A 16,341-nucleotide genomic window follows, 5' to 3' on the forward strand; every position below is an offset into this window, starting at 1 on the left:
GTGTGTTTGTGATGAAACAGTGGCGTGACAAAGTCGATTCTTTGCAATTGGCTTGAGTTACTGAGACTCAAGTTGGGAGTTTTTGCTACATAAGTGACTCAAATCAATGTTCTGTTAAATGGCAGGCGTAATTGTTCACTCTGTCAAATGTCTTATTTCATCGTTATTGCTGTGTTAAGGAGATAACACAGCCATGATTAACAATTATGTTCAGTATCAAGACTGAACTTATTCGAGCAGTTTAACTTGGGAAATAGTCCCTTCACTGAAATCACAAAATGTCATAGAAACAAGAGGCACTCTAAGTGAATAACACAAAGGACAGAAATATCTCCAAGACACTGATTTTATATATGGCCCACTTAAATCTAAATAACATGTTCTGTCAGATAATATACTTTATGTTACCATATGTGGCCCTTTGGCTGGTTAGCAACTGGATTAAATTAAGATAAATGTTGGAATAGAACAAGACTGATAAGAGCATTTTCAATGTCTTCTGTCCCCTCACCTGCCTGTCATCTTGCAATACCGCTATGAGAGGAAGTTTCAATCCCATGAATAAGTACTTCAATCACACCTATCACCACCTGTGATTTAGTTTCGTAAATGTTACATTAAGAATGCAGAGTACTGAATAAACAGCAACACATACAGTATTTCAAAGAATAGGGAATTACATTTTCACTATGTGCTTGTGGTCTCGTGTGTGTGAGCCGTTTTGCCTGGCTTGTGCCTTGTCCATTTGCGAAGCCAGCAAAAGTAAGAACAGCAGTACAATTTTATGCTTGGGAAGGCAGTAGCTCAGTGGGTTTGATGTTGGCTCAGTTATGGTCTAGGGAGGAATATCTTTGAAGTGTCACACAGACCTCCACGCCATAGCCAACGGTGGCCTGAATGCTCTTAGGGACCGATCCTCTGAGTGATTGTCGGACCTTACACTGGTGCAGTGGGCCCTGGGTTCCTCCTGGTGCAGAACAATGCTTCATGTGGACAGAGTGTGTAGGCAGTTCCTGGATGAAGAAGGCATCGATGCCATTGATTGATTTCTTGTATGTAGACGTAGGGAATGATTCCGAATGGCCGGTTAATTGCTGTTCTGTGGTATCATGGCATCAGATGTGGGTCCCCTTGCTCATTCTATACCGTTTGATGGAGTCCTGCCACAAATTCCTGATATAACGGTTCTGAAATGAAAGACACAAGAAAAACTTAAACGCAATCAAGAGACTTCAGAATTGTACATAACATTGGAATATGTTGTCACAAACCATTGTCTGGGTCAATAAATGAGTGTCTGATGAGGAAGTCCAAGACCACCATTGCACAATTAGGTTTGAAGTCATCGGTAGCCACCAATTCTTTTACCTAAGATGGTCAAGACAAAACAGTTGACCACTTGAACATTATTCTTCAATTTGTCTTTACAATACTGACCCAAAATACAACAGAAATACTCACCTTATCTAGTGGCAAAAAGTAGAATTCTTGCACCTCTCCATCTCCTACACTGGGCTTGAATTGGGGAGGAAGTTTCAAATCAAAGACGAACTGAATTTCTGGGAACACCCCCTCTTCATCCTCATAGGTGTAGCTAGAAATGTATTGCAACAATTATTCTTGATGAAGTGCTGTGATGAATTTAAAATATATCAACCTAAGTCCAATGTTTACTGCCTATCCTATGTCCGTGTCTGACCTGGCCCCAGAGAGAGAATTCTGTCGGACAGAGCCGAACGTGACCAGTAGGCAACCAGAGAAAACATTCTTACTACAGCTTCGGTTTTATCATAATCAACAAACTAAATCATTATTGGGTCAGTGTGTGCTGCAATGCCAGGCAACAATCAGGAGACCGGTGGCGTTAAACTCACCTTACTGTGCCTACAGGGCGAGCCATTTCAGCAAGGGCTGCTGGGATACATGCTTCCTCCTGGCATTCTTTGACCACCGTCTCTTTGATTCCAACACCTGCCGCCAGACCGCCGGCTGCCTTGAAGACATCAAAAACAGCAGACTCACGTTAGCTCTTCCTGCCTCCATTCTCTAACTCTGGAATGTCATCAACCATCGAATCAGTAATCTGGATCAAATACATATTACAGGTTAGACATAGCTTCAGGTCGGTGGGTCTAGTTGTCTCTGTTCATCGGTTACTTATCAAAGTACAATTTGGGCTTGAGTCTACTCACCAGGTTGTCCAGTAGTCCAGGGTAGGTCTGCTTTGTTGGCGAGCGCCGTGCCAGCCACATGCTGACCTCCCCACTCTCATTTACAGTGTAGCCATTGATATGGACTCCATAGCGCTTTACTCCAAAAAGACCTGTTCACCATCATTCATGTTAAGATTACATTTTTACATCAGACCAAAGACATGGAGGGCCAATCAAAAGAAGTGTGGTATCGTTTTGAAAAAATATCTGTAGTTATAGAACACAAAAACCACACAACCACAACTAAGTAATTAATAAGAAGATACAATGTAACAATAGTATGAATGCTCCTGGGAACAGGTGAAGTATGATGTCAGAGCTCAGGTCAGTTACTCCAGCTGACTGACTGACTTACTTGTAGCTGCTCTCTCCATGCACATCAAAGGAGCGTCCGAGAACTTTGGCATTACACTGTATTTCTGAAAAAATAATTCATTTTTGCTTTACTCAGTGTCACTGATAGTGTGTGCTTCCTGCTGAATGTCAGAATGACGTCAGTATAACATGATAGCTGAGTATAAAGGCTTAATGCGAGTGTGTGAGAGGACGCTGACCTCATCTCTCCATCCTCTGAGACAGCTCAGAGAGGACTCTCTCCTCAGAGTCTGAAGGAAAGCGTCCACAGCTTCGGTCCTCCTCTCATACGAGTCCAGGCTGGGGTTTAGCGACACAGCGCCTTGGTGCGGTGGACTAAACCACTCTGGATAACTTGACAACATGGAGGCAACTTTGGTGGGGATCCAACCAACTTGTTCTCCAGCAATCTCAAACCTTAAATATTTAGCACTGCTGGAACCTGCTGGAATAGAATATAATGAGCGAACGGCCAGGTGGATGCCACATCGTTATCTTAGCATGCTTCAACTCTACCTGTTGAATAAAAATTATTCATTCGTTTTAGGAGCTGCAGGATATTCTCTGACCAGACAGCAGCCATTGCCGCAGCTTTACTAGCCATTGGTCACCGCTCTAGTCTTCTCCTGCTTCTTCCTCTGCTTCTTCTTAATTTACTAGCGGTTGGCAAACCAGCAACAAACTGCATTACCGCCACCAACTGGACTGAAAGGGTGGAACAGGCAATTACAGTACTGCTAAATTATATACATATAAAAGAAAAAGAAGAAGAAGAACGCCCCTTTATTGAGCTCAGGATTGAGAAATCACATTTTTCCAGACACATGAAAAAGGTGATTTCAGACATGCATTTATTACATTACATGCACACAAACAAAATTACAATCCTCACACACATCTGAAATTGTGCCCCCCTGTTACGGACACATACACCGCACTGCAGGTAGCCGGCAGCCAGCGCCAGTGGAGCAGTTTGGGGCTCGGTGCCTTGCTCAAGGGCAGCTCGGCAGTGTCACTTTGGCAACTGTGGCGCCATCGTCACCGAGTCATGTTTGATAATTTCTGAAAAATCAGAAAGAGAAACTTCCGGCATTTGTTACCTCCAGGCTGGATTATTGCAATTTATTATTATCAGGCTGCCCTAGTAAGTCCTTAAAGACTCAGAACTAGGAAAAGAGATCTTATTACTCCCATTTTAGCTAGTAATAACAATAATAGAAGGCAGATGTATGTGGTTATTTCAGAATCAGAATCAGAAAAGGACCAGAGCAAAGTGTAAACCAAATTGGCGAATTAAGCTATTCCGATTCTGATGTGAGGTTTTTATTTACGTGTAGAAAACGATTATTAGTGTCTTTTTACTACTAAGCAACTGACAAGCTGCCAATTGCGAAAGGTGCACTGAATCAGAAAAGGGAGGGAAAACAAAGAGACACATCTGTTTAACATCCACAATTAAGTTGAAATAGGGGAAACAACATTCCTATAATACATTCCTATACTTAATAGATACTACACGGAGATGTGAAAAGTTTAGCAGAACAGAATACTGGTCACTCTACCCACACTCCAGTCCAGTAGGTGGCGGTAATACACATTACAGTTGGATGTCAACCGCCTTAGACAAACGAGCACGAACAAGAACGCGAAGTTGTCTTCACATTGCACTACGCTAGTTAATGCAAGATGTAGTTGGTATTCAGGGCAGAAGTCCTACGCTGCCTGACCCCGACCTTAACCTGACCTTAACCTGACCTTAACTACCTCTGGACAGGTTGCTGCCAGCTGCATTACATTTTCAGAGCTTCGCGCTAGCTAGCAGGCTCGCTAACAGCCATTGCCTTTTGACTAACTCGCAATATATTCAACCAATTTCTCATCAGAACCCTAATCAACCAGCTAACCTGACTTGATATAATGTTCCGTTATTCTCAGCCGATTTTCTGCGGATGCGAAATATCAGTTTCGTACGCGTGATTGCGCTCTACGAGTGTACAGAACTCGCAACATCGCAGCCGAAGACTTGCTGTGGGATACGTATTCCGTACCTGGCTCTCGGAAAGATAAGGTAAGTTTCATTCCACTTCATTTACAGCTGTTTTCTTGTGTCTAGTTTGTTGCCTAATCATGCCCGCTACACTATGTTCAGAATGTTCTGAAACTGAAACAAAGGCGTACCAATTACATTTACACATCTAATCGAAGATGATCTTATGTTGTGTTTGGTTCATCTTGCATGGAAACGCGTAGTCTTCTGTCTCTGTGCTCAGGTTGCCTGTTAATGGTGCTTCGGCTCGATTCATCCTGAAAAGGAATCCAATAATAACTTTGTTTGTATGATGTTTCCACATGGCGCGTGGCTCTGAAATCGCCGTCGAACAGCACTATAATTTCTTCTACCACAATGAATATACCTACTCGTACTGTTGTATATAACTTAACGTGTACTGTAAACCTTAATCTAGCCTCCATGGCGACGTCAGAGGTCAGTTTGCAAGAAATGGATGAGGTGGTGATTGTGACCATCCCAGAGACGGAGGACCTGGGCTCTGTGGTGGAGGACAAAGCGGAGCTGGTGACGTCAGATCTGACCCCACAGCCAGGGTTCGTGGTAAAGAACACACACCATGCACAAAGCCGAGTGCCAATCAGGAGTATACAAAATGGACATTGTGCTGTTGAGGCTGGATATTGATTAAGATAATTAATTGGATTTATTCATAGTCATATTTAGGGTTAGTACATATTGGGTTACAATTACGATGTTGTAGATCCTCATCTCAGTCACAATAACAATCAAATGCTATCTTCAAGTAATTTTGACAACCACTTCAAGACCCAGGGCCTATGAATTTTGCACAGATTTGACGCATTTTACTCGAAATAACATGCATGTTATGTCCAAAACAAGCACACGGGCCCGGAAGTGCAGTTTGCATGGCAACTCAGTGAGTCTTCGCAAGGTGCACTTCTTTCCTTCGTGCTTATGCATTTAAGGGAGGATTGCACAAATAACGCACAGGGCTATGTCAATTGTGGTTACTTGTGTATTCCATTGGCCTGTTGTGATAAGTATAATAATCTCACACAGCTAATGAATTTGTTTCCGAAGCCAAATTGTGTCAATACTGCAAATTAATATTCCCATTCTACCCTGTCTTTAAGGCTTTGCCAGCATCCAGGGAAATTACAATCTCAGAGTGAGTGGAGTGAATAATATTTAAGAAGGGTGCAAGTGGTAGTAGGACCTTAATGTGTCCTAATATAGATGGGATTGAACTAAAACAAATGATAAGAGAATATTGTATTTCAGGTGCTTGTTGTGCAATAACATCACCCATTGGACACGGTGTTGACACTTGGGCAGCTGGTTCCTGGTGGTACCTAAAGTAGCCCAAGCCCGGGCAACTTTCGCCGTATGTTTGGCACACACAGAGATCCTCATACCACACCAATTTCGAAGTGACAAAGCTCTCTTGACAGACTCGTTGTAGTGAATGAACTCGGCAATGATGGGGCAAGGGCGCGGCGACTCCACAGTTTCTTTGAATGTGGCTAGGCTGGCTTCATTAGCAGCTTGAATGGTAGCATGGTGGCCTGTAGTTCAGAATGGAACGAGGCCAAAGCATCGTCAATCCCTGACTTAATCAATGCCGGTATAGTTTGGAAATATCCTTGCTATGTTTTCCCTTATCGACGATATTGCTTGGAGATAACCGTGTAATTCCTCAGTCATAGCACTCCTTCCGATAGATTGCACATCGCCCTCCAGTACTTGGCTCAATGGAAATGCCACGGTCAGGCTGCGGGGAGATTCACAGGCAGCCAGTACCCGCAACTACACAACAGGCCACAACAAACAAACTGAAGACAGAAATTCAGTCATCTCTTGGGTGTAAATGCCGCTTTCGGGTTTTCTAAATCTCCACAGTTGTGTGTCCATGTGGTTTTCCAGGGAAGAAGTCCACACAGAGGCACCGGGGGAAACGGAACCCGAGGCCGACATAACGTGTTCTCTGTCAAAGGAAGAAGCAATCATTGGTATGTGATGGAAACTACTACACTTCTTATAGCACTGCAGGATGTGAGTGCCAGGTATCTAGAGCTACATTCACATTCCAGGCCTTGATGCTTAACTCCAATTTTGTAGTCAGATCAGATTTTTTTTTATGTGTTGAACAGAATCGGAGGATACAGAGAACGGGCGATTCACATTCTTGTTAGAAACTTGTATCTGACACATGATGACCTTACACGTCTTCATGATCAACACCATAAAATGTCATTTTGTGCAATATGCAGTTCCCTTGACAACTGCTTGGTGCACACTTGATTAGATACGCCTGTTCAATCCAATAGAACAGCCTCGCTATAAATGTTGACTATTGTGAAGCTGAAATTTTTTTTTGTAGAGAGCCGTCGATTCAAAGATTGCGTGTATTATTTTTTCCAACCCATACACACACACACATACATGACATGGCAAAATATGATCTATCCTACAGGCTTCATGATCCAATATTCAAATGATATGACAAACACTATAGACAGCATTTTAAATTCAGTTTTGTTCTTCTGTCTTGGTATTACATGAGAATAACACATGTTTAAAAAAATAAGAATGTAATACGACACAAAAACAAAATGCCTTCTGTGTATGTCTGTCTGAGCAGTGAAGTTAACAGAGGAGGTGGATGTTGAAGCTGATGTCTTCTACCCAATCACCTGTGGAGACACCAAAGCAACACTGGTCTGGAAGAAGTTTGTCTGTCCTGGCATCAATGTGAAATGTGTCCAGGTATGCAGCTTCAGAAAAAGCACACGTAAAGACGATCTGACTATATGGTCGATATCCAAATGTAAATGATGTTCTTTCTGTCTTTTGTTCAGTTGAATGAACAGCTGATCAGCCCAAAGGAATTTGTCTGCATAGCGGGGAAATCCACTCTTAAGGACTGGAAGAGAGCCATCCGCCTCAATGGCACCATGCTCAGGTGGGACCATATCAGTTGCAAACACAGCGATGCATTTATCAATCATTTGTAGATTATTACTACACTGCTCAATAACAATAATTTGTATATTTTCTATAGCATGTTTTCAAGATTCCTCAGTTTATGGTTAACACTGGCATGACAAGTTTAGTTTTCAGTTACAGTAGTGGAGGATAGATATGAATCAAGTTTCCTGCCAAAATATTCCTTAGGCTGGAAAATGTGGCACAAAGCAAGAGAGGAAGGCAATGGAGTGAGAAAAGAAGAAATGGAGACAGAAAAGAAGGCTTTGAGAAAATCAGCTGGGAAATGTAACTGCATCGCCATATTTGAAAATAAAGAGATGCATATAACCTAAACATAATCTACCCAACAGAATGATATACAGTATGTATGATGGTTCCACAACAGAGGAGCCTGCTAACTGAGCCAAGCGTTGGTAATAGGCTACTATGAGCTCTGAAGTAATACCTGCAGCAGGGCCACGGCACAGGAAGTCACCAGAAGAGCAAAGCTGCTGATATTCAGAGAAATTGAAAGTGGCGTTGACGATTTATTCTGAAATTCAATAAGTCTAGACTTCCGTAAACAAATGCAATCCAACATCTGTCCTTAATGAACAGTGTGCGCATTCCAGATACGCCACAGGATATCATTTTTACGCCTCGTGGTTTTGTAATACAGCTGTTGTGACTTAAACACTCTCCTATCCCCTTTTTAATTTCACAGAAAAATCATGGACTCTGGTGAGCTGGACTTCTTCCAGCACGCCAAGCTCTGCTCCAACACCTGCCGCAGCACTAAGATAGACCTGGTGGGAACCAAAATGTCCAACAGCAGCGATCAGTCAGCCGAACTCCTTTCCATCACCCCGTCAACAGCTGATTGTAAGTTACACATACAATACGACACTTCAATCAAGTTCCGTTAGAGGAGGAGCCATTTAATGTTGGTTGGGTTTTGTTCTTATTTACCGTTACAGTGGAGTCTGTAAGTAGTTCGGCATTGAAACTTTTCTTTCGTCTTGAATAATTACTCCCCTGTTTTCTGTAGTCATTTGAGTTGTAAAGTCATCGAAAATCTGTCTGGAAACGTTTTTGGAAAATGATGAGATATGAAAATCAAATGTTATTGACAATGGGGGTGAATCATAAAACTGTAAAAATGTCAACAATAGTGACAGCATCAGCCTCTGTGCTCCACTTACTTAGTGACTCCCACTGCCTTTACGCAGTATGGCATTGTTTCTTCGATGATAAAATAATAAATGTGTTTGTCTTGTAGTGAACGGTGCCGCAGTCTCATTCCCTGAGGTGACAGATGACACTTCAGAGTGGGTGACAGCCATTGGAGGTAGTTAGAAATTTGAATACGTTAAATGAAATAGATACGCTTGATTGGTGTTTTTTCAAATGCTTTTGTGTGTGTGTGTGTGTGTGTGTGTGTGTCTCCAGAGGACTCGGTAGCATTCTGGCATTTGGTGAAGGAGACGGGGCTGCTCGAGGAGGTGTTGGAGGACTTCCAAAGGGAACTGGAAGAGGTGCTGAAGGGATTGCAAGAAAGAGTGTCTGAAACTCCTCTACAAGTCAAAGGTCAGAATGATATGGTCTCTTTATCTCTGTACAATGCTGCTCAGAGTGAAGATTCAGTCTTCAATGCATCAGAATTTAAAGAGGGAGGGACGATAGAAAACAATAACAATAACAATTTATTTCCTGTTTGACTCTAAGTCTACATCATTCATGTTGCAGACTTCTACATGTATTTATTGCCTTTCTGGGTTAATATAATAATAATATTTGTTGATAAGTAGTAATGAACTTGTGATACACCTGTTTTTCTGTCCCCCCCAATAAAGACTCCTCCTCCTTTGCCCCAGTTTTTGTTGAACTTTGAGTCTTCACCCGTGACAAGTTCTACATCTACCAGCCCTGATTTGACTGTTACAATCAATGATTTCATGAATAGTAGCCAGTAGAATAAATCCTTTTTGTACATACCTACAATACAACCATCTCCGCGAACTTCTGAAATGTTATCTATTATAAGTCACTGCTTGAGTGAGGATATAGCTACACTTAATGAAGCTTTCAAAAGGCTGAACGTACGGAACCACATTTATCACACAATGTTTTCTTGTTTCAGATGCTGTTTTGCTGAATAACATTGTACAGAACTTTGGGATGTTGGACCTGGTGAAGAAGGTTCTAGCAAGTCATAAGAGCCAGATGGACAGTTATAGAGAGCAGTACACCCGTAGCCTTGCCGGTCAGTACATTACATGCAGTCACCGTTTGTTTGAGGGCTGAAATGTTATGGTACATTAGGGCATTTTTTAGTCTCGTTCAGTCAGCTGATCTTATTCTCAGTCAGTTGTGTATTCTCAGAGACGCACACCGGTCATCGTTTCCTTCCAGCTTTGCACAAAACAGGGTATCAACAATGTTGAAATGTTAATTGTGGTGTTAAAACTTCAGTGCTTTCCATTTTGAACATGATGTTTCTCAAAATTTGACTGTTTCAATTTGCTCAGAGCTCGTCAGTGAACGACATCTCCTCATTGGAGAAGCAGTGTTTAAAATCTAAATTTAAAAGTGATCATAATATTAATGGATGAATAACTAATATTCCTGCTTGTTGCTGCTGTGTGCTTATATTGATCATTTGTTTTGTGTTGCAGCTCTGGAGCAGCAGTGTGATGAGCACAGGAAAAGAGCTAAGGAGCTGAAGAGCAAATCTCAGCACCTCAACAACGTCCTGATGACCCTCGCCCCGCTTCCTGCCCCACCTATGCCAAAGCGCCCTCGCGTAACCCGTGCCGTCTCCAGCCCAGCTTCAGTGAATGCAGCACCTGCCCAGATCACGCTGCCAATCACTCAGCTCTCTGGCCTGCCACTTGGCAAGGTGCTGTCTGTAGCGGGAGCCCCAGGCAGCACCAGCCTGGGCGGGTTTACCCTCCTCACCTCTCCGGTGGCCGGGTCAGAGCTAACAGCCGATTCCTCTAACCTGACTGTGCTCTCGGCAATAGGTCAGGAGGGTGTGGCTGGAGCTGCTACTTCCACAGCTTTCATGAAGGTGGTCAGCCCACAGTACCAGCTGGTGACGCTGCCTGCCGCGCTCCATGGCTTGGCTACAATGCAAAGCTCAATGGTTCCACAGACGGTCAACACTATCCGTGTGCTGGCTACCCCTGCAAACGCTGAAGCTGAATCACAAGACGGGAGCCAGGAAGATGGTGACATTGAGGGTCTGACTGCAGTGGAAGACGGGGAGCAGTCAGCTGAACTGCTGTAATGTGTGATGATACTAGTGTCTTAAATGAAAGACACTATGTGATTGATGACTGAGGACATTTAGGAATTTCATAGTGTATTTTTTATTGTTACTTTATAGTTTTGTGTTTCGTGTGTCACAACATAATTGGCTGAATATTTAGTTTTTTGTGAATTTTTGTTAGCAATTTATCAAGATTAACTTCTAATATTCAATGGGTGAAACTGAAGAATAATAATACAATAATTTACATTTTCCATACACTAATCTGGAGCCAAAACATGGGGACATAAAATCAAAATGAAAATTAGTTAACAGGTAAGCTTCTCGTGTAAAACCTGGTTATTGTCGGTGGAAATGTTTCAAACTGAAAACAGCGGACCATCACCAAATGTCCGAATTCCAGTATTTATTTCAGTAATGTCTAATTTGAGTGAGATTTGTATCTAAAATGCATCATTTTACTTTTTCCGAACTGAATGCAGCCTGAATGTCTCTTCAGTTAATCTTATCGTTGTCTGTTATTTGATTCCATCATTAAAAGATTGCTTCTGTAGACTTCTCAATGTTGGTCATTAATGCTGAGCTTTTGAGAAAAGTCACTTCTGAATGCATTTTCTTATGCATGTTTGTTCCATTAAAATGACCTTCTGACCCATATGCTTCATACTGGATGTATTCATGGCCAATATATTAACATTTGTCAATATTTTTATGACCTGTTTGGAGTGGACATGTTTGTCTGAATTAAATATAAATAATTTGATGGGAAGTTTCTTTGGTATTGCGTCTGGTGTGATGAACATCATCTGGACGGCTTCATGCAGATTTGCCTACCAGACCATGTTTGTATTTACTGTGGGTTTTTTTTCTCATATCACCAAGCTTAGACTTAAATACACAGACATGGCTCAAAGCTTTTGTATCTCTCCCATAAAAAACTATTTTTTCTCTGAACTATGTTGCAATTACAGAAGGATTCAGTTTCTGACATCACAAAATCAACAGAATACCTTTTATTTATGACTTAAACATATTCTTTAGAGGCATGAACCACAGAGGGTTTTCTGAAAGGAGTTGTCTGTGAGCTTCAGTAAAGGCACAAGGGAGGTTTCAGGTTTTATCTAGCATGATAGAGGAACTGAGTGTAGAGGTATTTTATGATTAATATGAGTAATATACAGGTGCAGCTCAATGAATTAAAATATTGTGGAAAAGTAAATGTATTTGAGTAATTCAATTCAAAAAGTGAAAGTCAAATTTTATAGTTCCATTACACTCAAAGTGAAATACTTTAAGCCTTTGTTTTAATTTGGAGGATTGTGGCTTACAGGACATTACAGGTCAATGAAACCCCAAGTATCTCAAAAAATGTTAATATTGCAAAAAAGTGCAGTATTGTAGACTCACATTGTCCCACTCAATCAGCTAATTAACTCAAATCACCTGCTGGGGTTTCCTGATCCTCTAAATTGTCTCTCAGTCTGGTTCAGTAGGCTACACAACATGGGGAAGACGACAATATTCTAATTTATTGGAGAGGCACCTGTATTGTTATGGTGTAAGTTACTTACTTTAATAAATTAAGGTATTGGAACCTTGAGGGGCATTTACCAAACATGACCACCCAGAACCCATGTTTTCAGTTAGTTTCTTCTAAACTGATGTGTAAATGAGCACAGCTGCAAAAGGTTCATTGGAATGCACTTCCACTATTTCAGACTCTTCTTGCGTCTGCTAGCCTGGTGTCTCTTCTGTTTCACTGCCATGTTGACTGATACCAAAGACATTTCCAAGTCAAGGGATGACTTTTTTTCTGATCAACCTTCCCAAGACTGTTCAAAAGGCTTAATATAAGATGTAAAACTAAAATGAATAGAAATGCTGATATTGCAAGACGAGAAAAGGAAGAAGAAGCAGAGGCAGATCGATCTATGTTCAATTCAGAAACACTCCTAAGAATACACAACAGCTGCTATGCCCACAATTTAGGCCTGCAAAGAAGCTGACACCTGCTTTTCACGGTAAATCATGGACGCAAAAAGCTTGATGTCCAGCCATGATAAATGGACTGTAGCGAGCCATATGCAGACATTTCCATCCTCTCCTCCCATGTTTTGCAACTTCATGTCAGAAGTCTCTCAATACATTAACCCAAACACGCAATTTTTACATTTGCAGCTATTCTTTAATTTTACCACTGCAAACCCTCATTGCTTCACATGAGTAAATATGAAACTCCTTGTCCTGTTACCGTCTATCAAGGCCCCACAAAACCCTTTATAAATCTGTCCCTTAGTCTAGTATTTCACAGCATAGCCTTTGCTTAGACCAACTGATGTTCCCCTTGTCCATTGGTAGTTTGGTCAACTCTACTTCTATTTGATGACTATGTTGTAGGTGGTGGTTTTGGAGGCGGTGGCATCTTGAATTTTCATTGGGAGAGACAAGGATGAAGAAGATTAGGAATGAGTATCTTTGGGGGACAGCCAAGGATGGTGATTGAGTTGGTTTGGACATGTGAGGGGAAGAAAATGTGGTGAGGGAGGACATGCAGGTGGTTAGCGCAACAGAGGAAGACACAGGACAGGAGGCGATGGATACAGATGAGCCACCTGTGGGAGCAAAATGCAGCACTTCACTGAGCCTCCATGAGTCACAGTGGCCATGATGTTCTTTTCCTTGAAAGCTGCTCTTTGCACTGCTGCACTCCCTGCACACTTCCCCTTTTCAATCTCCTTTCAATGTTTATATATAAAATAACTTAGATTGACAACATTTCTCCTTCTACACTGAGTCAGTGAATCATTAAGACTGAACAAACACAGCTGTGTCACTGTGTCCTCAGCCAGCCTCTGACTGCACAATCCTCCTGCTCTCAGCCATGATACTGGAAGCATCAGTACATGCTGAATTGATTTGTGAACATTTGTCCATGTCGCCAGGAGGCTTATGAGGAGGACTTGGAGTTCTCATAATTAGTCACAAGATGGCAGTACAAAACTAACTTTAACTGGTTCTTCAGCTGATCAAGTTCGACTTTTTCTTTAAAATAATGAATCTTGCAGATTTAATGTTTTTGTAATTTTCTTCTCCAGGTCTCCCTTAAAGTGTTGAATTTCTTTTCCATATTATATTATTTGCTCCGTTATCATACTGGGATGTTAAGTCATGATAACTCTTAAATGTAAACGTTGGCTTCGAACAAAGAACAAAATTCAGGGGATGTTTTCTTATATTATATAAATCTATTAATTAACAATTAACTTGGAAAACATCTATAATCTGATTTAAGTCTTCAATGAATTTCTCAAGGCCTCTGCTTAATGCTTTACACTGAAGCTGCATTCCCCTGCAGCCGTGTAACACAGCGAGTCTCCATTGTGTATTACAATTTACAAGTGCCTATGTTCACTTCATTATTATTGCTTTAGAGTTGCGCTTTTATATGAAGACCTGACGTCATGTTGTCATTAGAGACCAGAACTTCTTGAAGAAACAAGGAAGATGATTGTGATGACTGTGGTTTTATTAAACAAGCAGTATTTATTGTATGACTGGCTGGTGGCAGTAACACAGAGTGGTGACAGGCATATGATACATCTGGATAAATATGGAGAATTCCAGTTCATCCTTCGGTTTTGATCAGTTGTCCTCTATAAGACAGAGTCCTCTGTTGCGCTGTAGGGTTCCTCCTCGGAGCGCAGGGACACCCTGAAGTGGCGGCGCAGGAAGCCTCCGTAGCGCTTGTCCCACTTCAGGTTGTTGAGCTTCGGTCGGATCCTCCTCATGAAGCCTCCGTAGCGCTTCTGGAGCTCCTCTGGCTGCTGGCGCTCAGGTGTCAAACTGCTGCCCCGCTTTGTCTTCGGACCGAATTTGCGCAAGAAGCCGCCGTAGCGTTTCACAGCATCGTGCGGCATGTAGGGGTCCTCTGCATCGTGCGGCATGCGGGGGTCCTCTGCATCGTGCGGCATATGGGGGTCCTCTGCAGCGTCTCTCTCATCCAGCTTCTTCAGCAAGTCCTCATAGTTCCTCCACAGCACCCCGGACTTCAACACGTAATTGTCACGCCACGGAGTTGTGAATATTTTGTTTTTGTTTTTATCGATCCTCTTGATGAAGCCGCCGTAGCGTTTGACCAGGTCTGCATGCTGGTTCTCCTCCTCAGCTGCTGCCTCGTCCAGGCTGAAGCCCGGGAGCCGCAGGGTCTGGACGCAGCCGGGCAGCTGCTCCTCACACTCTGCCTGGCACCACTGCAGGACACACACACAGACACTCAGCCAGTCCCATGGAAGCCTCACACAACTTTAACGGAACAACACACTCTAGAGAACTCTAGTCTCTAGCTCACGGGGAGCTGCTGCTGCTCCTTCACCCCCACCTCCTCCTCCGGCACCGCGGACACACTGCGCCCCTGCGGCGGCACCAAGGCTGTTAGAATGGATTATAGATCTAAAGTCAACCCAAATCCAAGATGACATGTTTATGGCTAAATGATTGCCGTTCCAGATGCCCGTTTATTACTTAATCAATATTATCTTCAATACTAATTTTAAGATTTGGTAGCCTACCCGGGATCTTTGCTAGAATTTAAGAATAAAGTGATGAAGACCACGCAGCTGAAGAGGTATAAATTAAATAACAAATGGGCCTACTTTTCACAAGTGACATTGTTTTCGCTTCATTTTGGGTTTTAATTATCCATATTCATATTTAAGATGTTAGTTCATCCTGAAGACAAGGATTTGTATGATCACATCCCACAAACCAACACACCCCACAAACCAACACATCCCAGACGCTAACTCCTCTCAGCAACTCCGCGGGTCCGGGGGTTGTTGGGTGTCTTACCGGGCTGCTGAAGGCGGCGTCCGCGCTCAGGAGCTGCTGCTGCGCGCATGTCTGACACCGTGAAGAGCACTGCGTGTTGATGGAGGGCGGCAGGATCAGCATCAGCACCAGGACATACCACTCCATTCTTCAGCTCCCTGTTACAATCAAACACACACATCTCAGGATTAACTCATACATAGAATTACGATACATTCGTTAACTATCTCGTGTGGTCTAGCCCTTTACATTTCAGGTCACATTTGAATGGTTTCCATTTTTTAAATTGCGTAAAAAGCGACGAGTTACTCTCGATGTATTCAAGCTTCCTTTCCAAATCTCTGCGCGCTGTGCGTAATGGCTCACAGGAAACACACACAGTCGTCTTTCACAACTTTAGTGGTTCATTTCTTAGCAGAGTGTATCGCATGTACTCTAAGTTGAAGTCCGACATAAAAGCAGTAAAACACATTCTTTTTTAAATTCTACAGTGTGTTCAGTCTGTACCTCAGCAGTGGGACAGATACTTTCAGCGGTGTGAGTTTCCAGTTGCGCATCTACCATCAAGTGGGAAGTCGCTGTCCGCCCTCCAATACTCAAGTCTCTCCGCTCGTCGTCTTTCTTTTTAAGGCAGCGTACACAACACATCACAGCTGCTTCTCTCAGCGGACCAATGG

At 42.5% G+C, this 16,341-nt stretch overlaps 3 protein-coding genes across 6 annotated transcripts; 1 reads left to right on the forward strand and 2 right to left on the reverse strand.

Moving 5' to 3' along the window:
- Nucleotides 1-332: 332 nt before the first annotated feature.
- tpk2 (thiamin pyrophosphokinase 2) lies at nt 333-3,233 on the reverse strand. The gene is made up of 8 exons (XM_076166967.1): nt 3,084-3,233; nt 2,768-3,009; nt 2,569-2,632; nt 2,193-2,323; nt 1,875-1,993; nt 1,462-1,594; nt 1,272-1,368; nt 333-1,187 (listed from the first exon to the last, which is right to left on the reverse strand). Exons 1-8 carry the CDS (start codon nt 3,169-3,171, stop codon nt 1,141-1,143), a joined length of 921 nt encoding a protein of 306 aa, XP_076023082.1. The 5' UTR covers nt 3,172-3,233; the 3' UTR covers nt 333-1,140.
- A 948-nt stretch (nt 3,234-4,181) lies between these two features.
- Nucleotides 4,182-11,600, forward strand: gmeb2 (glucocorticoid modulatory element binding protein 2). Of its 4 annotated transcripts, XM_076167018.1 has the most exons (11): nt 4,182-4,341; nt 4,503-4,635; nt 5,033-5,171; nt 6,499-6,608; nt 7,241-7,365; nt 7,458-7,561; nt 8,291-8,448; nt 8,846-8,914; nt 9,016-9,153; nt 9,707-9,829; nt 10,242-11,600. In XM_076167018.1, exons 3-11 carry the CDS (start codon nt 5,038-5,040, stop codon nt 10,853-10,855), a joined length of 1,575 nt encoding a protein of 524 aa, XP_076023133.1. In that variant the 5' UTR covers nt 4,182-4,341; nt 4,503-4,635; nt 5,033-5,037; the 3' UTR covers nt 10,856-11,600. The 4 variants fall into 4 exon arrangements, with proteins under 4 accessions (XP_076023133.1, XP_076023132.1, XP_076023134.1 ...); XM_076167017.1 differs by having other exon boundaries at nt 4,182-4,635; XM_076167019.1 differs by having other exon boundaries at nt 4,182-4,635; nt 6,523-6,608.
- Nucleotides 11,601-14,490: 2,890 nt separating this feature from the next.
- pdyn (prodynorphin) lies at nt 14,491-15,811 on the reverse strand. The gene is made up of 2 exons (XM_076166211.1): nt 15,603-15,811; nt 14,491-15,139 (listed from the first exon to the last, which is right to left on the reverse strand). Exons 1-2 carry the CDS (start codon nt 15,809-15,811, stop codon nt 14,491-14,493), a joined length of 858 nt encoding a protein of 285 aa, XP_076022326.1.
- Between the last annotated feature and the right edge of the window lie 530 nt (nt 15,812-16,341).

Source organism: Genypterus blacodes, unplaced genomic scaffold (assembly GCF_046128005.1).
Source record: "Genypterus blacodes isolate CSIRO-AG114 ecotype Tasmania unplaced genomic scaffold, CSIRO-AGI_Gbla_v1 ptg000156l_1, whole genome shotgun sequence".
NCBI classification, from domain to species: Eukaryota; Metazoa; Chordata; class Actinopteri; order Ophidiiformes; family Ophidiidae; genus Genypterus; species Genypterus blacodes.